The sequence below is a fragment of the Heterocephalus glaber genome, unplaced genomic scaffold (assembly GCF_053883595.1).
Source record: "Heterocephalus glaber isolate CG9 unplaced genomic scaffold, H.glaber_assembly_v1.0 deba00001733, whole genome shotgun sequence".
Taxonomy (NCBI): domain Eukaryota; kingdom Metazoa; phylum Chordata; class Mammalia; order Rodentia; family Bathyergidae; genus Heterocephalus; species Heterocephalus glaber.
This window is the reverse complement of record NW_028258444.1, coordinates 11,448,340-11,474,737: the sequence shown is the minus strand read 5'-3', so window position 1 is coordinate 11,474,737 and position 26,398 is coordinate 11,448,340. Positions and strand designations below refer to the sequence as shown.

Sequence of the window (26,398 nt, the reverse complement as noted above, 5' to 3'; positions counted from 1 at the left end):
CTTCTGCAAATCTCCATACCCTAAGGCCAGGCCAGTTCTGTGTTGGAACTTCTGTGGAATCATCTTGAAAACTGGAATCCATTTGGCTGATAGTTTATTTGAATTACAAACTGTTGTCTGAATCAGTGTCTCCAACCTATTCTAACAGCAGACCCACAACTTTTTGGTCTCTGCCACTTTAAAAAAGTAAAAAATAATTCCATTTCTCCGCTGCCTTGCTTTGCAGCAAAGAGAACAGAATCTGACCACAGAGCTCTTTACTTGACTGATCTATTTTTGGCAGCTTGCTTGTGTATTTTAAAACCAGTCACAATAGGCTATTGTTCCCTTGTATACTGCAGAAATATATGTGTTGCAAGTCACTCCCAAGGAATACTGATGGTACAGGATTTTTTAAAAAGTAGACTATCAAAGACATTGGTGGTCATTTTAAGTAGCTTTTATTGGATAGCACTTTAGAAACTGATGAAGTTTTAAGCACTGTGCGACCCCTTTCCTTCTCTGGGTGTCCCCTCACCTGGTGACGAGCCTGTCCGAAGCTCAGATTGGTAATTCAGAAGACATCGGACCTCTGCCTGTTACTAATCTATCCTTTCTTGCTGGGCTTGCTTTGAGGTCCTGGTTTTGGTTTCTCTCGGTCTTTTCTGCAGACAAGTGAGCCAAGCTCCACTTTCTCTTAGTGCACCTATAAATAGCTCAGAAGCAAGATTAGCCTGACCGAGTGCAGGGCATTTTCCTGTGTCTGAATAGCGATATTCACTCAGCCTGTTTGTGAAAACCCTTATGAGCCTCCGCCAGGACGTACATCGAGTGACCCATCTCCTTTACTTCTGCTGTTATTTACGGGTGAAAAGAAATCTCCTGCCCTAAGCAGCAGCAGTCGCTCCTAAAAGCGAGGAAGTCTTGAGGGGAGAATTCATATGTTAATGAGCCCCTGCTAGTAAGAACTCCGCTCCGCGGCGGCCGTTTGCCGGCTCCGCAGCGGGCGGGGTGGGAGGGACTGAAGCGGTCGCTTCGCACCTTCTCCCAGCGCCTGCACCTGCGGAAGGGGTTCGCGTTCCACCTCCCCTAGCCTCGGGCCTCGGGGTGGCGCGGGCCGGCGGAGGGCGGTGCTCGCGCTCCCACCGGCCGGGCGGCGGGAGGCTTTTCCGGGAAGAGCGTGCTCGCGGGACACTGTGGCCACCTGCCAGGGGCCCGGCCGGCGGTGACAGTTCCTGGAAAGCAGGCAGCGGCGAGGTCTGGCCCTGGCTCGGCGGGCGCCTCCTGCGGCCGGGATCGCGCGGCTCTCGGCGAGGGTGGGTCCGTAGGAAGCGAAACGGTTACTTTTTCTTTTTTCCCCTGCGGGCTCTGGTTACTTCTGAAGCTCGGCGGCTCGCGGCGCGGCGCGGAGCGGAGACGGGCTTTTCCGTCCGCCCCAAGGGCCGCGGAGAGGCGAGGACTCCAGTGGCCTGGACGAGGGACCGGAGCGCAGGCAGCAGAGTGCGCTGCACCGGAGGGACGCGGGGACACAGGGCGCCGGCCCCGGAGACCCGGCCGGGTGAGCATCGCTGCGGCGCCCGAGAGGGACCCGGCCGGGAGCTCTCCCCGCGGGCTACCCCTGCCTGCCGGCGGGACCCTGGGCTCCGCCGTCCCGCCCGCCCCGCCGGGGCCCCTCCGGAAGCGGGTGGGCGAGGGTGACCGCGGGGCGCCCCGGGTACGTCTGGCGCGCCCCGAGGCCGCGCTCCCGGGTGCAGGCCGCACTAGGCCCCGAGCCGCAGGTGGGAGCAGGGGTGGCAGGGACGGACTCGGCGACGCTGCTGCGCCGGGAGGCGGCACGAGGCTCCCTGCAGGAGGTGGCGAGGGCTGTGTGGAGGCGACCTCGCTCCCGGCCACGGCCGCTCGGCTCGGCCTCGGTTCCGACCCGCAGCTCGGGCGCCCTCTCGCGGCCGCGCGCGGTGCGGGGTCCCGGGGCGAAGACACGGGCCGGGGGGACCCGGACGCCGCTCGCAGCTGTGTGAGAGGCGGCCTGTGAGTTTCTCCGGGAAGGGCGACTCTTCCCCCTCGCTCTTCTCCGGTCCCGGTTTTAAAAGCTTGGCTGTTCACGTTCCTGTGCGTCCGTCTAAACCCGGCTATGTGTGGCATTTGTTTTTACAACCAGAGTCTTGTGACTTCTCAAACACTTTATTGAAGTGTTTTCTCTGGAAACTGGTTTCAAATGAGCCCTGTGCGTTTCACAAAGAGGAGTCTTATTCAGGAGCCAACAGGTGACGGGGTGAAACCCGAGTCTGTGTGTACGTTAGAGTCAAGTCTGGCTGCCGTTTCCTTGGGCTGCGGTTGAAAATAGAAAGTTAAAAAAAAAAATCACTGAGAGACTGACGGGGACGCAGTTTGGAGAAAATACCTGCGCCTCGCTTGGTGGGCAGAGGGGCCCTCGCCCGGCGGCGGCGGCGGCGGCGGCAGCGGCGGCAGCGGCGGCGCGCGTCCAGAGCTTGTCTTTCCGCACCAGATAACCTGACCCCAAGAGCGTCCCTCCGGTAGGGGACCCGCTTTGTTATCGTGTTTCCTCCTTTTGTTAAGCAGCCTGTCTTACTGTCGTGGAATGTATTTGTGCCTGAAACTAGAATGCTTTGAAAGAGCTCGCCATTTCCTCTCGGAAAAATGGACGGTTTTTGGCAAATGTATGGTACACGACTCTGACAGCCCCACTCAGCTGTGGAAAAATGTGCGAGTTGGATGGAGGTTTCCCTGGAAAATACAGTACAGGAATCCCAAAGGCACATGATCTAGTGCCAGTGATCCCTGGAGTGAAGGACTTTTTCATGGGCAGCATTTTCACTATCGGTGAAATTGAATTGGCCTTGTTGGCAGTGACTTGTCTCTCAGAGGACAGATGTTATTCTTTGGGTGCGTGAAACCTTTAAAGAAACCACAGCATATGTCTTTGCACGGTTCAGATCTTGGTTGCAATAGTTTCAATAGCTCTGGACTTATTACTAAGCTAAGGACATCATAAACAAGGAAATGTGTATATCCGTAGAGGTTGTACAGTTTGTGTATCCAAAAGAAGGGAAATGTTACAGATTTCTGTACTGTCACATATGTCTGTCATTTTATTTACCTGCATGTTTAACCTGGAAGAATTGGAATCATTTTTGAATGGAGAACCTGTGGTCTCCATCTTCTATGTACTAAGGCCTTGTTAACAAGCAGTTTAACAAAGAAGTTGTTAAACAGTTTGTGGCCCACAGGATGCCCTTAGCAGCAGGGGACACCTAGGGATGTCAGCAGCACTGACTTCACAAATCAGCATCTGTGCTGGTTTCGGTGATCAAAGGACTTCTAGCTTCCCCGAGCATGTTCACACAAAAAATACGTTTTCATAGGACTCCTACAGTGCCATGGTAGTCTTCACATAGAACTAGAGCAAATTTCAGTGAGGCAAGAATTGGTAACCTTGAGATATCACCTTAGACATCTTACTCAATGGCAGGCACTGAAAATTGTTTTCTTTTGTATTTACGATTTTGACTTGGTGACTTGGCGCAAGAAAATGAAAATAATAGGATCCATACCAGAACTGACTGATACAGTTATGTCTTCAGTATGTCTGACTGCATTCTCTTGAACTCCCTCAAATATTCGCTCCCTATCTGAGTTGCCCTGTAATCTTTATGTAGTGATATGCCATCTTTCAGTCTCCTAATCCTCACAACTATATCCCTGACTCAGTTTCGCCATCCCCTGTCCCTTATAGTACTGTCCCTTCCTCAGCCACCGTGTTCAGGCTTCATTAGGGACACTGGGTGAATTGGCCCCTCCTGGGCCCTTTTTCTTTTTCCTACCATGTTAATCTTTTTAAAGACCAGAATTATCTGGCATCTCCTACTCATGTGCCTTTCTTTTGTCATTTCATGTTGCCTGTGATATTAAGGCCTAAGTCTCCTGCTTGACAGGTATAATCCTTGACAATGAGGTACTGTTGCCATCTATTGTTACTTCTGTGGAAAAATTTGTTTTCTAGTGAAACCGTCTGCTCTTCACCACCCCCGCTCCCGCCCCACCCCCACCCTTTCTTCATACACTGTGCTGACTTACTGAGCTCTCTAGGAAAAACCAGTAAAGGCTCAGTTAATGTGTATGTTAAGGTCAGTCGAAATAATAGTCCTTAGCTACTCGTATGCAGCGTACAGCCCAACAGAAAATAAAGCAATCCCCAAATAACCAAAACAGCGTAGCAAAATAATCCAGCTGCTTTTTGGTTTAAATAACACCTTGTCATATAGAATGCTGTCTTATTTCACCAGTAACTCTGGTGCTTATAGAAGGAATGTTTTAAGCCCTCATCCACAGTGTAATCACTCTATGTACTTCTGGATAATTTTTTTCAAAGATTAGTTGTCTAATTTAAAGAATATTCGAAAGAACAAATTAAAAACGTTTGGTGGTGGATGGTTGTGGGCAAAAAGGAAAGGCCACTTCCTAAAAGGCAAACAGGAATCAAAACACAAAAGCAAGGAGGGAAGAAAACCTACAGAAAATTTGCTCTTCATGGCAGTTTTGAGTCGAGCTACGGGATTCTGGACAACAGCGCCACTTTACGAAGCAGCCCTAAACTCCCCTCCTATTCCAGATGAGGAACCAGGTTCTCAGGTCACATGTGCCGGATTAGAACTTCTGTTTCCTGAATCCTAAAGCCGTTGCTCTTTCCACTTGCTCAAAAATGAAAACAAGTGATCAGCCAAAGGCTACATCGCACATAACTGACACATGAGGTCCTTAAAGCATGGAAATATGTAGTGGAATTCAGAAACATTCTTGTCACAGTGGCTACCCTTTTTTTTTTTTAACATCCTGGGTTTTTTTGGTACCGGGGATCAAACTCAGGACCTTGCGCTTGTAAGGCAGGCACCGGAACCACTGAGCTGAATCCCCGGCCCAACACCCTGGTTTTTAATGGAATAAATGTCATTTGCCTTTTTGATATTGCCCAGAACCCATCAATAATGACTTTTAAATATGAAGATAAATGAGGCCATACTGTTAAGTAGGGGAACAGGTGCCCCTCACAAGCAAGCACACACGAGGTGTTTAGTCTGCTCAAGCGGTGCCTGCTGGCAAGTCCTGCCGTGCTCCATGGACATCACACACACTGTGTGTGAGGTGGGCAGCTAGAAACGATGGCCAGTAGTTTGGCAAAATCCTTTCCCTTTCAGGAGACTCGGCCCTTCCCAAGCTCAAAAAGATGGAACCCGGGTGTCACCATGTGGTCCACATTTGTTCTTAACATGTTCCTATTCTGAATGTCACTGGTCAGCTTCAAGAAAACCTGTCTAGTCACAGTGCAAAGTAACAGCTGCAGTCATAACTGCACTAGTAACTCCGTTTCTTTATATACATGTCATTTTTTAAAATTTAAAACTCTTCTGTATTTTTAAACAATCTCAGGAAGGAAGACAGTTGCTACTTTTAAAGAACGAGGTCCCCCGATGTTTAGTAAACTGTGAAAGCACAAAGCCCGCTGAATGCTCAGAGCCCCAGTTCCTTTCTGTGCCTCCCTCTTCTCCCTGGGTCAGATGTTCTCTTGACAATTATACGATGACTGAGAAGCCGCATCTGCAAGCTGTTTGTGTGTGAGTCTTTTTAAATGCTGTGTTCAGGGAAGAGGGCAAAGAAAGGACGAGAGAGAAATGAAGCAGACCATTTTCTATGGCATGGCTTCCGAGGAATACCCTCATGAAAATCCTTTCTAAGAAACAGGTATCCCCACTCTACTAGCTTTAGGTTTATGTATCACATCCTGGCTATGACCTTTGCTTCTGTTATTCATTTCTTTACTAGGTGCATTTAGTCCTTGGAGGTGTCTGCAGAGAACTCAGCCTGCTTGAATTAAATTCAAATCCATGTCCTCTGTGCTGGATCTCAGTGCTGTCCTGCTGATGTACAGGCCAGTAAAGGTGTTACTTCCTCTGCACATTTCCCAAGTGGCCAGACTCTGCTTAGAACCTGAGCAAACCCATTCCTAAACACGGCTTTCTTTTCCTCCTTATTGAGATTTACTTACATGCACAAGTATAAAGAGACATCAGAGGGGTAGGACTCCTATTTGTTTATTTCCAAACCTAGTGCTGGGTTGGTTCATGCATCCTTGTCATTCATTTGTGATCAGGGTAATTCCATTTATTATAGCACCCCAAGACCTAGACAGTAAGCCTGCCTTAGAGAAGCCGCAGAATTCTGACGGTTCATCTGTTTTGGCTTGTTGCTCTGTTTCCAGCTTCTGATACGCCTTGCACATAGGTATCGCTGCGGGTAGGAAGGTTGGTGCTGGGGATCAAACCTAGGGCTCGAAGGCTAAGCAGAAACTCTGATACCAAGCCACACCCCCAGCCTGTGCACATAGCTCGTTTTTAATTAAATGTTTTTAAAAGAACATGTTTAACTGTGGTTGTGAGAGAATGTAAAAAGTACTCTCAAACGGTAGGACGGGGTGGGGAGGATGATGATGGTAAAGCAGAAGGGCAAATGTGAATAACCAATGAGTCTAGGGAAAGGGTGTATGAGAGTTCATTTCCTACTGCAACTTTTCTGAAATCTGAAATTAATCAAATTTAAAATTCCAAAGAAGCAAACTGCAGGGCTGAAGGTAGCGCCATGATTGTCCATCTAAGAGTCACTCTGCAGAAGAACAACCCCAGCTTTGAATAATTCTATTTCCAGTATAACTCAGCCCGATTTGTAAACCTGATTTCTGCTATTTAACTTCATCTACCTGAAAAGATGACAGCGGAAAATGAAGTTAATGGGCTTTTTCCATTTCATCCACTTCTCCCATGGCCCCCTGTCTTGGCCTACAGTAAGGTGGTATTTTGGCAGAGCAAGTACAAGAGGCTCCGGTGGCATCAGAAAGACCTCCATCACAACCAGAGCATGGTCATGGCCAGGGCACCCTTTGATCTGTGTTGTCTCGGTGAACACCACAGAGTAACGTAAATGCCTGAGCGACACATGTGAAACTTAACCGGGACCGTGCTCTTAACTTTTCATTTTTAACTTTCTACAAGCAAAAGAGCCATGCTCAGGGCCGGGGATTTACCTCAGTGGTTTCGCTGCCTGCTTCGCAAGCACAAGGACCCAAGTTCAATCCCCAGTACCAAAAAAAAAAAAAGCCATGCTCAGAGCAGCCAGCTGCTGTCATCTAGCACCACACAAGGCATGTTATAGCCAAGAATAGACTCTCTAGGTCTGCTGGCAAGAACAGCTAATCTTAACATAAGGAAAATTCAAGTGCATGTTTTTGTGGCACCAGGTAAAGAAGCTTGGGTGACATAGTAGCTCTTACCACAGACCTGGTCCAGGTGGAGCCCATGCTGTGTAACTTGTTTTTAATGCTTGATTTTCAGTCCGCTTTCCTAATATAAAGGAAAAATAAGGCTTTCTCTAGTGAGCAGGTTCTAACCAGTGAACTCGTGAGGCCATTGAGATTTTAGTCCTTCTTGAAGGCATGTTTTCCTCTGCCTTCTGTGGGTGGATGGCTGCCCCAATCTGCAGCTGGGTTGTACAAAGAAACGGAATTGGCTTGATCTGCTGCTGCCCCTAGGAGGCACTGTAGGGTCAAAGAGGGTTGTGATCCCTGGGATCACAAATTTCCCAGTCCTGAGGCCAGTGCTTATGTTAACCTACTGGCCCTGGACAACCAACCCTGAGGCAGATCACTGTGGGGCTCAGTCCTTTATCTGTTAAGTGAGATACCACCTACATTGGGTTGCTGCCTGTGGTGTGTGGGTCCTTAATAGTACCCACTATTAAGACTCCGGAGCTGGCAGAATACTATGAATGAAAACTGAACACCAGCTTATAATGAAAACGTTTCTGTCACTCATGCTCCTAAGGCTGTACTCTCTGGTCAGTGAGTGACTGTCTTCACTGTACTTAACTCAGAGGAGCAAGTGGATATTTGAGGGTCACGGGTGTGCGGTACGGCCAGCACTGCGTCCATGGCAGCATTTAGTGCTGGTGTTGACTTACCGCCACCAGGGCGGCTGTTTACCCCACATTTTCTACAGAGGCATATCAAGGAATACAGCTGTCAAATTCAGATCTCTGGCAGTTTTTGTGCTAACTTGGAAAATCTATGGTTTGTCATAATTTGTGTTGTTTTCTTTTGTTGCATCCTATGGTTACATTAAACTTTCAGGTTCTGTTTACTAGCTTTTTGTAAGCCTGCAGAGTACATAATGGAGTATCTCCCCCCAGCCAGATTAGGCAAGGAATAAATGTTCAGGTTTCATGAATCAGGTTAAATTGCCCTAAAGACACCAGTTTTGGTGGCGGCTTAGTTCCTAATTTAAAGTGTTAGCCTCTGGTTCACATGTGGGGGTTGTTTTTTCAAAACAAAGGGGAAAGATTTGGACCCAAGACATTTTCTGACTTTCATTAACACATCCTTTTTTATTGAGGAGCTAGAGGAATGTGCCTATGTTTAGAAAGCCTAAGACATGAATGAATTGCACCTGTGTGAAACTTGTTTAAAAGGTCACAACCTCTGCATGGTAGTGTAGGAAATGAGGTCGTCTTTATTTTGTTGAGGGGGAAAGTTAAATTTGTTTGAATAATATGTGTGGCATTGCTCCTGCTGTTAGTAAAGATTGCAGCCATGAGATGCTTGGCCTACTATTGTTCCTTTGATTTATAAAGGAAAAACTATACATTTTGAAATCATGTCAGTAGGTGACATTAACAGTGAGTTGGCATTGAGATAGTTGTTGGAAAATGACTTCATCTCGGGCTGACGTAGTTTCATTTTTCTTGCCTTTTTCCTTTGTGTTTAAGCAAATGAGACCATTTAATAAGGCAGAAGAATTTAGGGGAAGTTTGACTCTGCTTTTAGCTGTGTAACCCTGGAAAGTACTTAACCTTTCTGACCCGTCTTTCCTCTAAAATGATTGAGTTGGACTAGTTATAATTTTCTCTCTTTACATCACTGGTGGGGGTGCAGATATAAAAAGTTGCACCTGATTCTAAAAGTTGTTATTTTTCCCCTTAGTTCTTTTGGGTGAGGGATGATTTTTGAGACTCAGAAGACACTTCAAAGACAATCCAGGTGACAACAAAGCTGCTGGGTCCTAAGATAGGGAATGCTGTCTAGACACCTTGCTTGCTCCTCATCTAAGGCTGCTTTTCATTCAGAGGATCCACTCCTTGGCCTAGTCGTGGGTTACCCTGTGGCATTTCACACACAGTAGGTACTACATAACTTTTCAATAAATGCTGGCTTATAATGCAATTAAACCCTAATCATCACCAGGCTGGATTTTATTTTAACCTAATGCTGTATTCAGTTACTGTTGAAGGAACTCACTGATGAATGTCTGGCTGACTTCAGCCCTTCGTAAAAACTTGAGGATTTAATGTACTGTATAAGGAGTTAACTGTGCTGTTGTGGCATATAAAACAGGTGTCATGATTAGAAGTCAGAAACTTAAGCAGCATGGCTCAGGGGACCCATTCCCAGCAAGCGGCGCTGCCTCAGTAGAAAACTTGCTTAGGAAAGATGGGGAGCTGAGTGAGGTTTCTGCGGCCGTTTTTCATGGCACATGACAGTGAGCAGGGCAGATGGCCCAGTACCTACACTTCTTCCTACAGCTCCTGTGAATTCATAGCTTTCACTTATAGGCAAGTTAGGAAGGCAGCAAAGCAATTTTCCTGAGTACTTCTCCACTGAGTTGTATGTGTAGAGAGGTCCCTTTTAAAGGCAACTGAAGTAAATGAGCTTTGATGGCATTTTTTGAAGAACTGAACTGGTAAACGGCCATTTCCAAATTGGAGATAGCCCTGGAGATTGGAAGGTGGTGACACAGTAAACTACTTTCTCTGGGCCCTGCTGAGTGCAAACAAGCATCCAATAAAAGCCCTTGGAAGACACAAAGAATTCTTTGTTGGTTAACTCTTGTTTTCTCTTGTATTGTCCATAGCAGCCTTGACTGGATGTCCTGCAACTGAGAAACCCGGTTTTTAACCCATTAGTATGCCTTTGGAGATGGAGCCCAAAATGAGCAAACTGGCCTTTGGATGTCAGAGAAGTTCCACATCTGATGATGATTCTGGCTGTGCACTGGAGGAGTACGCCTGGGTCCCCCCAGGCCTCAGACCCGAGCAGGTGAGGCCACATCAAGCCATTGTTTTTTTTCAGTGATCTATGACTTCAGAACATTGTTTTAAAAATACATAGACCAGATGGGTGTAGTAGCACACACCTATAATCCCAGCACTTGGAAGGCTGAGGCAGGAGGACCACCACAATTTCAAGGCCAGCCTAAACTACACAGTGAGAACTTACCTCAAAAAACAAAACCACCAGGACATAACCAAAAACCTACATAGAATAGCACTGCAACACTGGCATACTACCCTCCTTGGTCCTCGTGACTCTTGGGGTAGCTTTGAATTTTTATTTTAAGGTCCTACTTAGTGTCTCAGTGGTGGGGTCTCCGCTCTCATGACAGATGAAATCCAGCATAGTGCATGTGCATTGTACCAAGTCACCCATCAGAGAGTGAGTGAAATTTACCTTAAAACTTCAGTGCCAACAAAAAGGTCTTCAAACTTTAGTTTCCAGGCCAGTTCTCAGGAGTGCTTTTGCCTTGGAAGAGAGATTCAGAGCTGTAAGAATCCAGAGGTGTATGGCCTAGAGTTTAACCTTTGATAACTAAAGCAAAGTCTATCCCTATACAATGGGAAAACTTCAGAGTTTAATAATCTATATAAGCCTATTTTTATTTTCCTGATGTCCTTATAATGAATTTGTTGAAAATTGCTGGCAATAGCTATTATTATAAGGCAAAAGCATATTTTGAAAGAAAAGATTGGGTGTGCAGCTGCTTCTGAGCTATGGCTGTTTCCTGTGGGGTGGGAACCGAGGACAAGGTGATCTTCACCCAGAATCTCACACAGTATGTGCACACATAGGTGGTGTTCAGTGTTTGTGACTGTAAAAAGCTTAGAGCCAACGTGGTGGGGGAAAGGGGAGTAGTGGCATTATTCTGAAAAACTACTTATTAGAGCCCTTTCTCATATCAGTCTGGGTAGGTCAGTCATGTGGCACTGATACTGAAGCAGACAGGTCCAAATAAATTCCTTCATCCATCCTTTTTTCCTGGAATCACTTTCATTCCTTCTCATCATTATAGCATGTAACCTTTGAAAACAAAAATTAAGTTCTTCCAAATAAACTAAGTACAGTTCAACATGGCCCCTCTCTAGTTTCCTTGGGAAAACTGACTCCACATATTGGAAAATAGCACCCATGGAAGCCAAGAAAGCCGATGCGTGAGATAACCTGATTGGGGAAGAGTCTAAAATGTTTAACAAAACAGCTTTTGTCTCTGTAACCTGTAAAATTCCGAGAGCAAGTAAATGTATTTATGTGGCTGGATTCTGGAGTGTCATAGAGCCTGTGTGGTAACTGCACAACTCGCCTGGATTTGGGCTCATCCCTTGGCTGACCCTTGGAAGACCTGCTGAGGAACAGTAACATTAAATGTGCATATTTTATGGCACATAATTTATGATGTCCCTAATTGTCACTACAAATTGCATTCCTGAGGAGCACTTTAGCAGCTGGATGCTGGTTTTCTGCAGGTCTGAAGTTCTGCTGAGCTGGCTCAGCTGGTCTTCTCATTAGCTCCTAGTGGCCAAAACCCATACCAAGGGGAAGGCAAAGACTGAGTGAGCTAAGAGGTTCGGGTTCTGTGTACTGGTGTCATTCTCTCTGTCCTTTATGCAGATCCAGCTCTACTTTGCATGCTTGCCAGAGGAAAAGGTTCCTTATGTTAACAGCCCTGGAGAGAAACATCGGATTAAACAGCTTTTATACCAGTTGCCACCACATGATAATGAGGTAAAATAATGGGAAGAAGGTGGATTAGAAAGAAGCAAGTCCTGATAAGCATTAAGATGCTTCTCATAAACCCCAGCTCCTTGCTCACCAGGCCCTTCTGGTCTTTCTTCACTGAAAATGTGGCCTGAGAATACAGCTTTCCATTCTTGAAGAGAAAGGGCATCAGCACAATAAATTGAACACACATTGGTTTTTATAGTGTTTGCAGCCACCCACCGGTTACCAGGGCCCCACAGATTCCTGAGCACCTCCTCCTGCCGTACTGTGGAAGTTTAGCCCAAAGTAGAGTTGAGTGTGTTGTAGAATATGGGATCAAAGTGTCAATTAAAAAGTTTAAATCTTGTTGAGAAAGGTTAATGTCTTAGTTTTTTTCAGTGTTTCTTTCTGAGAAAGGTTTAAACATTTCATATTTTAAAAAATAAAAACAAGGCTATTTCTTCAGATTACACTACCCCTTTGCTACAGAGGCTGCAAGATTTTGGTACAGTATCACTGTTGAAACTGGGGACTCATGAGGCTGGCAGCTAAATTTGCTCTTACCTCCTGAACTCTCTGGAAGACTGTACTCCAGCATGGGGCTTTTTTTCTGTGCAGGTGCGGTACTGCCAATCTTTGAGTGAAGAGGAGAAAAAAGAACTGCAGGTGTTCAGTGCTCAGCGAAAGAAGGAAGCACTTGGAAGAGGAACGATTAAACTTTTGTCCAGGGCAGTGGTGCACGCCGTGTGTGAGCAGGTAGGGGTGACATGAGTGGAAATAAGGGCGGGGGTAGGAGATAGCTGACACAGGCATGCATCAAGACAGCTGAGCTTCTTACTTTACAGTGATTCATATCCGTAACTGGCTGTGCCACCGTGTGATGGTGGGATCACTCTGCCTGTATGTAAACACCAGGAGAAAGCGTGCAGTTAGGGTACACCTAGTATTTAAAAAGTACAGAAACATGATGAGGACATCCAGGTCCTTACTGCAAGATCTCTGAGTGGGAAAGGTATCCAGCAGGTGGCTGGCTCAGGAAAGCCACTATTCGTGTGGGCTGGATGAAACTGTACTTTCTAGTGTAGTTGTCCACTGGAGAGTGTTCTCTGCGGTTGAGAATCACAATAATGCAGTATTAAGAGCCATCTAATCACTAACAGGAGGAGCCAGAAATAAAGAGCTTTCCTGCCAAATTTAGGACTTATGGTAAAGTTGGAAAGGCTGAGAATCCAGTCTTTAAAAAAGGATGATTTAACAAATCAAATCTTTTTATAGTGCGGACTGAAGATAAATGGAGGAGAGGTCTCGGTGTTTGCCTCCCGGGCAGGCCCTGGAGTGTGCTGGCATCCATCCTGCTTTGTCTGCTTCACGTGTAACGAGCTGCTGGTCGACCTCATCTATTTTTATCAGGATGGAAAAATTCACTGTGGCAGGCACCATGCAGAACTGCTCAAGCCACGGTGCTCAGCATGTGACGAGGTAAAAAAGTTCATCCTTAATGCTGGAAAAATAAGTTGAGAGTAAGCCAATATTCCACTATTCACATCTAAGCAAATATGTGTCTCTCCAGGTTTTTATTGTGCATGTATATTTTAAGATAACTTTGTACTTACATATAGTGGAATAATATGCAGTTAATAAGAGAGGCCAGCAGGTGTGTTTCTGTGTTTTCCCAAGTATGGTGTCCTTAATGAGACGTAGGAAAAAAAAACAAGTTACAGAAGAGTATGTAGCAGATGGTCTTTGTATTAAATATGGGGTGGGGGTGGGGGTGGACAGTAGAGAATACATACTTGTATATACTCAGAAAAGGACACATGGCAAGGTTACAGTGGTCATCTCAGGGTGTGTGATGTGAAAGGAAATTTTAAAGTAACTTTAAACTTATAGAAATGTTGAGAAGATACAGAATTCTCCTAGATGTGACATCTTACATATAACCATGATGTATATATCAAAACTAAGACATTTACATTGTGATAAAACCAATGCTAAACTATCGACTTTATATTTCCCCACTTCTGGTACTAGTGAAGGGTACTCTGTGATGTCCTTAATCTCCTTCAATCAGTGACAGTAAATTTTCAGATTTTCTTTTTTTGAGACAATATCTCAGCCTGTATCCCAGGCTGACCTCAAACTTATGATATTAGCACGTTATCATGCCTGGATAAATTTTAACTTTCATAGATTTATTTTTTCAATGATACGCTATTCGAACACTTTCTTGAAATAAAGTCCTTATTCTAGAGATGTTCACCAAGTCAAATGAAACATTACCTATATAAGTGCTGTTTTCACCATTTAACTGTGATAGCTCTACAGACTTTGTTTTGTTCCTGTTAGGAACCAAAGACCACTAAAGTATTTCAATGTTAATGTTCTCTTTGTGAATTATGCCACCAAAGTGTTATCGGACAGCAAATACAGAACCAAATTATTACCTCCAATGTAGACATTTTTTTTCCCACTTTCCCCTTCCACACCCAGTACTGAGGAATGAACCCAGGGCCTTTGCACTGAGTTACATCCCCAGTACTTTATTTTGAGACAGAGTCTCAGTAAGTCACCCAGATTGGCCTCACACTTAGTATCCTCCTGCCTCAGCTTCCCAGAATGCTAGGATTACAGGCATGTGCCACCATACCCACCTTTTTTTTTTTTTTTGCTATCAGGGATCAAACTCAGATCCTTGCGCTTGTGCAGCAGGCGGCGAAACCACTGAGCTAAATCCCCGGCCCCATACCCACCTTTTTAAAAGTTAAGCAAGCATCTATGTATTTTTTTTTTGTACCCTTCTCAGTCTATGCTTGTTTTGTAGCTAGATCAAAGCAGATTTAAGCCTGCAGCCATTAAGAAACAAGGTTAGCCATCTGATTGAAGAGCCAATACCTATCAAAGCTGCCCACAAAACATAAAATTACTTGGCCATTGAAAGAGTTCACATTTATTTTTCTTGCATCCTATGCGTCCATGTTTCCTTTTCCAGATAATTTTTGCTGATGAGTGCACAGAAGCGGAGGGTCGCCACTGGCACATGAAACACTTCTGTTGCCTGGAGTGTGAGACAGTCCTGGGAGGGCAGAGGTACATCATGAAGGACGGCCGTCCCTTCTGCTGTGGCTGCTTTGAGTCTCTCTATGCAGAGTACTGTGAAACCTGCGGGGAGCATATTGGTAAGTCCACAGCCCCGTCACATAGCTGTTAGTCACTCGGGGTTATTCACAGCCTTGTTTTTCTACTTTAAACAACTGAGGTGTAATTTACATGAGGTGAAATGTGTGGATTGTAACTGTTTTAGGTTAATGAGTTTTGATAAAGGATAGAGTTGATTCTTATTATTTGCCCTGGTGAATGCTGCATCCGTGGATACTGAAAGGCTGCTACATGGAGAGATGCAAAATAAGGTGTCCTATGAGCCTCTGTTCACACACACAGCTGGGGCTCAAACCCATGGTCTCACCGTGCTGGTCAAGTGCTCTGCCACTGGCCCATGGCCTCAGCCATACTTGAATCAACACATCTGTACATAACCATGTTTCGTGTGTGTTTTGAGTTAAAGCCACTTTATTTATTATTGATGGATTACACTGAACTAACAGCAACAGCACTATCACGCACGATCAGAAGTTTATCTCAGACGTGTCACAGCCTTGCACCTTGGCAGCACTGGCTAGCACCTCAGCACTATTCATGGGGGCCATGGCAGACAGCAAAATTGTCAGTAAAAAGCACAAAAATGCAAAAATCGTGGCACTGACTAGGCCATGAATGGGACACTTGTTCCTAGTAAGGAAGCTGAAATCAAGGGCAGAGCATTCTGTTTGTCTGGACTCAGCTAGGAATGTGCCTGTCTGCTGACTTCAGTGTTTACCGCTTGCCATGCCTGTGAATGACCAGGCGAGTGTTAGGCTGACTTTGGGGACGCAGATAAATTTCAGTGAGTAGGCATATTCACAAATACAGAACCTATAGAAGAATGAGGATTAATTGTACCCGTGTCGCCCACACTCCTATCAAGGTCATTTCCATCACTGGAGAGTTCCCTTTTGTCCATTTTTCTCCTGTCCTGAAGCTATAACCTGTTTTTCTTTGCTCCTTCCAAACAGGTGTGGACCATGCACAGATGACCTATGATGGGCAGCACTGGCATGCCACAGAAGCATGCTTCTCCTGTGCCCAGTGTAAGGCCTCTTTGCTGGGATGCCCGTTCCTTCCCAAACAAGGTCAGATTTATTGCTCAAAAACCTGTAGCCTCGGAGAAGATATCCACGCCTCCGACTCTTCTGACTCTGCCTTCCAGTCAGCGAGGTCGAGAGACTCTAGAAGAAGCATCCGCATGGGCAAGAGCAGCAGGTCAGCAGATCAGTGCCGGCAGTCTCTTCTCCTGTCCCCTGCTCTGAACTATAAGTTTCCTGGCCTCTCAGGCAATGCCGATGACACCCTGTCTCGGAAGCTGGATGATCTGAGTCTCTCCAGACAAGGAGCCAGTTTTGCCAATGAGGAATTTTGGAAAGGCAGGGTAGAGCACGAAACTCCTGAAGAACCTGAAGAATGGGCTGAGCATGAAGATTATATGACACAGCTCCTCCTCAAGTTTGGTGATAAAAGCCTCTTTCAGCAGCAGCCCAGTGAGATGGATATTAGAGCCAGTGAGCACTGGATATCTGATAACATGGTTAAAAACACCCCAGAATTAAAGCAAAATCACCAGAGCCTTGCAAGTAAAAAATACCAATCTGATATGTACTGGGCTCAGTCACAAGATGGTCTTGGCGATTCCGCTTATGGCAGCCACCCAGGCCCCGCCAGCAGTAGGAGGCTCCAGGAGCTAGATCTGGACCATGGTGCCTCGGGATACAATCATGACCAGACACAGTGGTATGAAGACTCCCTGGAGTGTTTGTCAGACTTGAAACCAGAACAAAGTGTTCGAGATTCTATGGATTCTCTGGCTTTGTCTAATATCACAGGTAAGTCATCTGAGGGTTTATGGGATATTTGAAAAAGGAGCCAAAGTTTACCCAAAAAAATTGTAATTCAGTAGGGGTTATTTAAAACTCTAGGCCAAGAGAAGGGAAGCACTTCGTTTAAATGCCAGACACTACAGCAAAACAAACGTGTGTGCACAGGTGAGGGCATACGTAAAAATGTTTTCAGCAAAGCCTTTTGAGATAGGGATGATCTCTGATTTAAGGAGGAGAAACTGACTTATTTTGGATAAGGGAGTCTGCAACTGGATTGTATCTGAAAGCTTCTGTGCTCTTTGGATTGTGCTGTATGTATTTTAAGGTTTTAAAATTGGCTTGAATACTTAGAAGTTTGTGACTTTTAAAAATATTTTCCTGGGGCTGGAGATTTAGTTCAGTGGTTCCGGCACCTGCCTTGCAAGTGCAAGGTCCTGAGTTCGATCCCCGGTACCAAAAAAAAAAAAATTTTCCTGAATTTCCCTATGGCAAGAGATAGCTCAGAAATATCTGAGCCTTTATATTATAAAAAACAACAGTTTATGTTCTCAAAGCACAGTCATATCAGTTATCTACATTTTACTCTTAAAATAACATTGCACTGTATAGAGTGGCCTATGTAATAGGCCTGCTATGAATCTCCTATTTGCAGTGTCTTTACACACAGAAGTGTTGCCCTTGTGTGGCTAGTTTTATAACCAAACTAATGACACTTGGTCCTCTCATAAAGACTATTACTGTAACACAGCTATGAAAGGCTTCAGTGGCTGCCCACTGCCGAGAATAATGTGTGGGGCACTGCAGTGACAGGGAGGGAGGAGAAAAGCCCCTAGGGGGCTTTAATTAAATATTGAAATTCAAAGTTTTCTTTGAAATGCTTCCATTTGATATCTGGTCTGTAATAATGTCAGAGTGGAATTTTTGATAATCACATTTTGGTTTTGACTCCTGTTCTAGGGGCTTCTGTAGATGCAGAAAGCAAGCCAAGACCATCATTATATTCTCTACAAAACTTTGAGGAGATAGAAGCGGAAGACTGTGAGAAAATGAGCAATATGGGAACTCTGAACTCATCCATGCTGCACAGGAGTGCAGAGTCCCTAAAAAGTCTAAGCTCAGAATTATGCCCAGAGAAAATCATGCCTGAAGAAAAACCAGTACATCTGCCAGTGCTCAGAAGATCCAAGTCTCAGTCCAGGCCCCAGCAGGTCAAGTTTTCAGATGATGTCATTGACAACGGAAGCTATGACAACATTGAAATCCGGCAGCCTCCAATGAGTGAAAGGACTCGGAGACGGGTCTACCATTTTGACGAGAGGGAGCCTAGGTCTCACCACCATCGCCGCAGGAGAAGTAGAAAGTCTCGCTCTGACAATGCCCTGAATCTTGTCACGGAACGAAAATACTCTTCCAAGGACAGACTGAGGCTTTATACCACCGATAACTATGAGAAATTTATACAGAATAAAAGTGCCCAGGAGATGCAAGCATACATTCAGAACAGTGATCTCTACAGCCAGTACGCCCATGCCACATCTGACTATGCACTGCAGAACCCCGGAATGAAAAGGTTTCTGGGGCTCTATGGTGACGATGATGACTCCTGGTGTTCCTCTTCCTCCTCCTCCTCTGACTCGGAAGAAGAAGGATATTTTCTTGGTCAACCAATCCCTCAGCCCAGGCCACAGAGATTTGCCTACTATACAGATGACCTTTCTAGTCCAACTTCTGCATTCCCCACCCCTCAGTTTGGTCAGAGGACAACTAAGTCCAAGAAGAAAAAAGGACACAAAGGCAAAAACTGTATTATTTCTTAACCAAGCAGCTATGGAGAGCATTTGTTTAAGCTTAGCCATTAACCATCAGTATCTTTTTTTCTTTCATAGGAAAGTTGCTACAATAGTTTAAAGTGCTTTCTTTGCCCGTGTAAATGAGAACCCTACTGCTGTTTACAGTGTCAGATTAACATTTGAAAGGTGTGATTTCTCCAGTTTACCCTCCTTGGGTGCCAGGTTAATGTGACATCTTGTGTCTGTGGCAGGTTCACTACAGTTTCATAGAGCGGCTCAGTCTCCAAGAAAGGGATGAGGTGATTGGATGGGGTGTGCATTTTAGCAGACGGAGAGCCCTGGCCACCTTTGTAACGCAATAGTGTTTGTCATTATGTAAGTCAGGTTGGCTCAGGTCTGATCGGTCTGTCTTGTGAGGCATGCACATCGTCATAATGACCTAGCTAACACTGTGCATCCTATCATGTGAGGCCAACTTGTCTCCCTTTGGCCCCCATTAGCCAGGTAAACATTGTATTAGCTCCAGCTCCAGATAGGAAAAAAAAATTGCTATTTATAATGTAGTATTTCATAGACTTAAGTGTATTACTAATTTAACGGTGCAAATATTAATGTACATACTGTACAGTTCAGATTTTAAAGCTGATATTTTTATATCCCTGAATTGCAAGATGTTTGTTACACTGCAGTGCTAGACTTGTTAGGGAACCAGAAACAGCATTTATGGATGAAATGATTGCTTGTGTTTTAGTCAGGGCTTATAAGATTAGATAGTCAAATTTATATTGCCTAGTGATGAAAAGTTAAAATTTTTTTTTTTTATTTTTCAATATTAAAAAAGGCTCTGTATGCATGGTGGGGCTATGTAAATACTCTTAAACTATGGCCCTGTTAATTTTACGAGTGTTATTTATGGGTCAAGCAATGTTAACTGTACACAAATGTAAAAAAAAAAAAAAAAAACCCCACATACCCCTGGAATATATGCTAAAAACAGGTAGCAGCTGACTGGGTGGATGTGTTTTCTCTGGGGGCATGAGGTGGGCTGCCTTTCCCAGCTCAGCTCTAAAGCTACAAGGATCAGCTTGGGGCTGGGGATGTAGCTCAGTGGTTCTGCCACCTGCCTCACAAGTGCAAGGACCCGAGTTTGATACCCGGTACCCTCCCATCCAAAAAACCCCACACAAAATACAAGGATCAGCTTGTTGTGGCAGAAGACTTTGAAGATCAGCTGAAAGGGAAAGATAGAAAGGAATAATCTGTTGGTCTTTAAAAGCAGTTCTCAAAACTAAGTTTTCTGGTTTTTTCTTTTCTTTTTGGGGGGGGGGGGTACCGAGGATCAAACTCGGGACCTTGCGCTTGCGATGGTTTTTTTCTTTTCAAATCTTTAAATCAGAGGATGCTGTGTCACTGAGTATTTCAAGTTCCTATGAGGTTCTAGTTCAAGGGAAAATTGTTGAACTAATGAGCAGATATTTTGATATGTGCCATTCTTGCATATATGTCTCAGTCCTACCTAAAGGTCCTGGAGGCATCTGGGGCCTTTTAGGGAGGTATTTAATAAATGCTTAATAAATAACAAACTACCTTTCTGAATACAAATCTTTGTAAACATATCCAGATAACTTTGTTTGCTCCTGTGCTCAGGCATGACTCACTCTGCATCCTACCATTACAGACCCTCTGAGACCTGTGTGTCCACCCCTCTCCCATAGATGGCAAATAAGCTGGAAGCACTGAGGCCTAGCTTTCCATATTTATCAGAGGGGAAAGCTATCAGGTCTCAAGGAGGACAGACGTAAATCCAGTAGGAAACCAGTGGGCAGACAGGCTGGGTAAAGTAAGGCTTTGTATCTGAGCTAGAAAGATGTTCTTCAGAAAGCACCAATGGGGAGAATGCCCTGTACTTAGAGTAACTGTATTGCCCTTTCCCTGGTCTGGTGCTTTGCAAAATAGATAACCATGAAAACAAAGTGCCAAGCACATGATGAAAATTTCAGAAAGGACAAACACTGAAGCTTCTCCTTTTCCTCCTCATCCCAAGAAGTAACCACAGCTATCCAGTTCTAGTGTATCCTACAGCTGCTCAAAGCATCTGTTTTATAGAAGTGAGCCTCGTAAGAATGGCAGGTGGTGGTGTAGCTCAGTGGTAGAGTATGTACTTAGTATGTGCGCAATCGTAGGTTCAATCCTCAGTACCAAAAAGAGACTTGCTTTGTTTTCTTTATATGTAAACATTCCACCTCATTCTTTCAATGACTGTTCAATAGATGACTTTTGGATACACATCATTATTCATTATTTAACCAGCCTCATTCAAACCTTATCCTACAGAGGCACATGTGTCTGTAAGTTGGTAGCAAAATAATTACTAGAACAAGTCCAATTTTCCTTCAAAGAAAATTCTGATTTATATTACTGCATAATACGTGAGAGAGCTTTCCTACCACAACCTCACATAATATGAGCAGATTTCTTGGTTTTAAACAAATTATTAGAAGACTGCTGTAGTGTGTTGTTTTCAGCAGATGATACTGAGCCTAGAGAAATGTAAGCATAAGCTGCCTGCACTGCCCCCAGTATATTTTCAAAAGACAAATTTTTTTGGTAAATCTGGCAACAGTCACCTTAGTGGTTTTCTTCATTTCCTCATATAAAGGTCACATAGCTTACCAAAGGCCTGAGGAAATACAGAAATACTACAATGATGTCTACGGCCATACCACCCTGAACGCGCGATCTTGTCTGATCTTGGAAGCTAAGCAGCGTCGGGCCTGGTTAGTACTTGGATGGGAGAAATACTACAATGATAATGTAACCTTCATGCTTTTAAGTCCTAGCTCTTAGCAATAAAAGACTACAAAGGGGAAAAAAGAAATGACTGTCTTACAGTTCTGTAAAGAAAATAAAAGCATGTAGTTCCTAAAAGGTGTGAACAGATCTAGTTAACAAGTGTTATAAAGTATCTTGGTCAGTCACCAAATTCCAAAATTTTGTCTAAGATAATTATAAAATGTTCCAACATACTTATCATACAGGAGGTGAAGCAGAACTTTAGGGATTCGTTTTCCTCACCATAGAGCAACCCCTGCAGAACACTGCCTGAGGCCCTGGAAGGTGCTGGTAGAAATGTAAACACTTTCAGCTCTGGTGAAAAGAAAATGGTTCATTTTACAGATGCATTTGCTACTCTCTATACGCCACTTTAGTTCCAGAGTTCAATCTAAAGTACCAGAAATGAAAGGAGGTATTTGCTATCCAACCTTATTGCTTTGAAAATAAAGCATGGACTTAAAATAAGAGTAAAACTGGACCCAAGACCCAAGATGGGTAGATCTCCAGATGTAGACTAGACTACTGCTAATCAAGGGAAGCCAAGAACCTGAGCTTCTGAGACATCTCCCAGCTTTCAAGTGCGACATTAAATCTAAATGTATCTGAAACACTGCTGAACAAAATAAGCCTGCTATCAGCCAGTCTCCATACTCTGGGCTTTGTCAAGAGTCTGAGCAGAGTCCTCTAGCCTTAGAGCTGTGTAAGGGAGGCACAACTAACTACTGTTTATAGAAATACTTACAACCTTTTTATGAATGCAGAAAGAAGAAAAATTACTGGGATCTAAAACGAAAAATTTCACTAAGAGCTTCGGTGCTAGTCACAATTAGGATAAAAATCCTTTCTAATGAGAAAATCACTAATTATATAGTGAGATTAGCCATTCATGGGAACTATCAGAAGGCGTGTTCCTGTAGAGTCACTTGGGTTTTCTGTAAACTCTCAAACACATAAGAAAGGTTTCCAGGCAAACTGAGGACAGACAAGCAGGAGTAACTGAATTTTCTACCACTAAGCTTGTATTTTGCCAAGATTATGGAATTACAGACCTCACTGGAGGAATAAAATTTAAAGGTGACTTTCAAAATGGTTATGGAAGTAAACATGGAAGAAAATACATTGGAGCCAGGGATTTAGCTCACTGGTTCCACCACCTGCTTTGCAAGCACAAGGTCCCTAGTTCGATCCCCAGTACCAAAAAAAAAAAGAGAAAATACATTGGAGATTATATATATCTACACACACAAACACACACACACACACAAACATACACACCCCGACTTGGAGGATTACTGCCTGTTTATTCCTTTTGAACAGATCCAACTAACTGGTCAAATATTCCCATTTTAGGATCAGTTTTAGCCACAACTTTTCTTTTGGCAAAGGGAAATTTTGCATCTCTGTTGTTTTATGTGTATAAGGTACTGTTACACCAACTTTAGAAGTAACTTGCAACCTATTCTCTGGAATCATTTGATTCCAGACAATGTAAACAGTACTATTACAAATACAAAAGTGGTTGTTTTAATGCTAGTAAGTATAGCATTGCAAGATAACTGAACCATTCATACAACTGACACTGAAAGATGATTACTATTCTAATATAAATGCACTCACCACAAAGTTGATTTGCAGAGTGATGCTGAACACACCAGACTGCGATTCAGGACATGTGCGTTAGGAGATCCAGCTCTCATTAGCTCATGCAGGTTAAGGCTGTGATAGGTTCCACTGTAGTGTGCAAGACCATCTCACTGGCTTCCTTCCAGCTTCATCGTTCTGTGGAGACTGAACTGCATCTATTAGGTCAGACAATAGAAGAGTCTTCTTGCTTAGCATAAAATGTTTTCCCTCTTCTGGATTACTGATCAACATACCTGCCTGGCACAGTATGTAAAAGATGCCCACCCTCCTCCTCCCTCTTTCCCTTAGCACACAGACTGTGGCTTAAGTGAGTTGGGAACTTTAAAGTGGGTTGTTTTTAAATTTTTTTAAAACAGCATTGTTACTTGAGAATCTCAGTAGCCAAAAGGTTAAATAATGAAGTAGCAATTTCCAGATGGTTATGTCCCTATCAGTGTATGTATATGCTCCAGGTTGGCCTTTTCTTCACTAACTGGTACTTAGGAAACAGCATAGAATATCTGGAGGGCTATTTTCTCCCATGTTGTTTCTCCCCAGTTCCCAAAGAGAAAAAGATTTTTTTTTTCCCTCCTCCATTGTAGAGACCTGCTACTGGAAGGCATCTTAAGTCTTGACTCTCTAACATGGTGTAAGCAATGCTAAAAAGGTAAAACTGTGTTTAATTAATCTCGGTTCCTAGTACAGAAGAGTTCGATAACCGTGTTCATGCTACTGAAATGGGTCTTCTCAAAATCTATGCTAAATCCTGGTGCAGCAGCTAGAGACTGACAGAGAATGAGTCCCAATCTGCACTGAGGCTGCAGGAGCTTAACTGTCCACTCCTTGCGTCCACCAGCTGGCTACCTCTTATGACTGTGGAGGGTGTTCCTAGAGTAGCTCTATCGCTAACGCAGAAGTCAGAGGAACCAATATGGAGGGTAATAATGAGTGAGGATAAAGTGAAAAACAGAAAAATCTACCAAACTACAGTTTGAATTTTTTCAATGTTTTTTGTAGTTAATTTTATATATAACTCATTAAAGCTGCATACCACATTAACTGCACACTCAAACAGCTAGTCTATACTGGAGTCCAGATTTGAACCCTGTTCTGAATTACCACTAACCTTTTACTTCTTTCAAGAATACTGACCTTAAGACTCTAAAAAAATCTATATAAAACCCTGGCCCTGCCCCATGATGACTATGTAGACCTGGACAAGTCATAATTTCCCTTGACTTTTGACAGTAGAACAGAATTTCACACTGATTCTGGGTTATATCATCAGCACTAAGGGTGGAAGGAAAGAATTACACTGGTAAAGAATTAATTACATATGAGCATGTTTTGTAAACCACAAAACACCAAAATGGTAGTTCTAACCTTGTTCAGGTAGTGAAGTAAGAGAAAAATGTTGCCTTTCAAAATTCTATATACTATTAGACTGAAAATACATTTTAAGCTATACCTAATATAGTACAGACTATATTCTATTTAACAGAAAGGTTTCTAAATAGGAAAAACACTAAAACCCTAAGACAATTTTAGTGATGATCTACCATTAAAACAGCAACAATCTATGGTAAGAGCTCAAAAAGCAACATGCTATAGAAACAGCCTGTACCTGGTGCTATGTAAATGTGCAATAAACTGTAACAATAGTTCATCATCTGTCATTCACATACAGCTTAGAACTCAAAGTCAGTGGGCTGGCAAAGTCTTTTATGCTGTCAGTCCCATTATCCCTAAATCGGTACAATGGAAATGGCGGACTAGTGCAACCCAGTAAGGGCCAACTTCAATTAATCCAACTTTTGAATAGCATTTGACAAAAATGAGAAATAGGTATGAGCAAAAAGTGAAACTGCTATAACGAGAAACCAAATAATTTATTTTAAATCATAAAAAATTTATTGTGCTCTCATTTAAAAGGTTAGCATGCAATGTACGCATGCAGGAATGCAGGTTCCTTCCATCTTGTGGCTCTGCAAAAAGAAAAGAGAAAAATCAAGGCTGTATGGCTATTGCTACCACTCTTAGGAAGTGACATAAGAGCAGGGAAGAGACACATTCAGTACCGGTCCAATCTATAGCATTACAAGGAGGGCATAACAAATACTGTCCTTGTTAGGCAGTTAATGTGATTATCAACTCTTACCTTGGAAAAATGAGAGAACAGATGCTGGTAAAGTTACTGATCCACTCCTGTCTTTTTCTCTTGTTCACTGAATAACACAGCATCAGTGCTCTCCAAAGAGGTAGCATAAAAATGAAAGACATAAAAATGTGCACCATGTGTATCCTACCAACCTTGGTTGAGCATGCAGGATGTGGCCATTACTCTCAGGAGCTCCAGTACCTGCCTAAGCAGTTACAGTTAAGAGACACCTACCTGGATAGCTGGCTGCCCATGCCACCAAATGCTCCCACCAAGAACCCTTGTGATGATCAACTCACAAAGCTGTAGCCAAAGAACTGTCAATGCCTTCCTTGCACCAGCTCAGGATGTTACAGCAAACTGGAGTGAAGCAGAAATCAGTATCTATTTTGGCAGTGTAGCAGAGTGCTTCCTAAAGAGGCTCTGGCCTCCCCGTACTTCCTTCAAGAGGCTCTGGATGTGTCAACTGGCTCAGGGATAGAAAATGGCTAGGAGTTATGAGAAATCAACATTTTTTGGCAAGAATACTAAATAGGTAACGGTTTCAAATTTTATTCTCAAGTAGGAAAGGGTAAAGCTACATCCATTTGACATCCTTAACATTTTGCATGTAACCTACTTCTTTCCCTTCCTCTTTTCCAAAGAAATGAAAATATAATCGTCACCTCTTTTAAGTTTGTATTTGGGACAGATTCCTGCAGAAGATTAACAAGAGAAGAAAGAAAAAGCCAGCATATCAACATGTATTGCTGTTAATCACTCGGGAGAAAAGCAACTCAAAGCAGTGGCTTAGGAGACTGACATAAATAGTATTTTAAGAACAACAAATTTCAAAGATGGGACCAGATGACAGAAAAGCAGTCCTAGGGTTCAGAAGTGGGAAAACTGTGCAAACATAAATTTATGAAAAGAAAGTCTATTCCAGAAGGCCATTTCTAAGCTGATAAGAACATTTTACTTAAAGTTTTCAGGTAGGAAAAAGTTGGGTGTGGGAATAGGTCAGAAAGACTTTCTTGTTGCATTTGTCCTTTTAGGCAAACTTAGCAAAGGCTGTTTACTTGCATTTTGATTGCCTTCAGCTCAAGAATCCATGATATTTTGGAAATGTTTTGGTTTCCTTCATCACCTTCCTCCTCCATTACCTTGCTAACCAACTTTAGTCACACAAGCTTAT

At 43.6% G+C, this 26,398-nt stretch overlaps 2 protein-coding genes across 8 annotated transcripts in view; one reads left to right on the top strand and one right to left on the bottom strand.

Annotated features, from left to right (window-relative positions):
- Nucleotides 1-421: 421 nt before the first annotated feature.
- Nucleotides 422-26,398, bottom strand: part of Pphln1 (periphilin 1) — a 150,800-nt gene continuing 124,823 nt past the window's right edge. For all 7 annotated transcript variants that reach the window (XM_087200201.1, XM_087200202.1, XM_087200204.1 and 4 more), the window contains one exon: nt 422-25,051. In XM_087200201.1, coding sequence (XP_087056327.1) covers nt 24,966-25,051 — 86 coding nt within the window. In that variant the 3' untranslated portion in view covers nt 422-24,965. The remainder of the gene's footprint in view (nt 25,052-26,398) is intronic.
- On the top strand, nt 9,955-21,536 carry Prickle1 (prickle planar cell polarity protein 1). Its single transcript, XM_013079070.3, has 7 exons — nt 9,955-10,135; nt 11,762-11,875; nt 12,470-12,607; nt 13,127-13,330; nt 14,841-15,027; nt 15,961-16,824; nt 17,776-21,536. The coding sequence occupies exons 1-7, from the start codon at nt 10,004-10,006 to the stop codon at nt 18,633-18,635; spliced, it is 2,499 nt and encodes an 832-aa protein (XP_012934524.1). The 5' UTR covers nt 9,955-10,003; the 3' UTR covers nt 18,636-21,536.

Coding starts and splice junctions, on each gene's coding strand:
- Prickle1 (XM_013079070.3), top strand. CDS start 10,004: ATGCCTTTGGAGATGGAGCCCAAAATGAGCAAACTGGCCTTTGGATGT. Junction 10,136..11,761: donor CAGGCCTCAGACCCGAGCAG/GTGAGGCCACAT, acceptor TCCTTTATGCAG/ATCCAGCTCTACTTTGCATG. Junction 16,825..17,775: donor GGCTTTGTCTAATATCACAG/GTAAGTCATCTG, acceptor CTCCTGTTCTAG/GGGCTTCTGTAGATGCAGAA.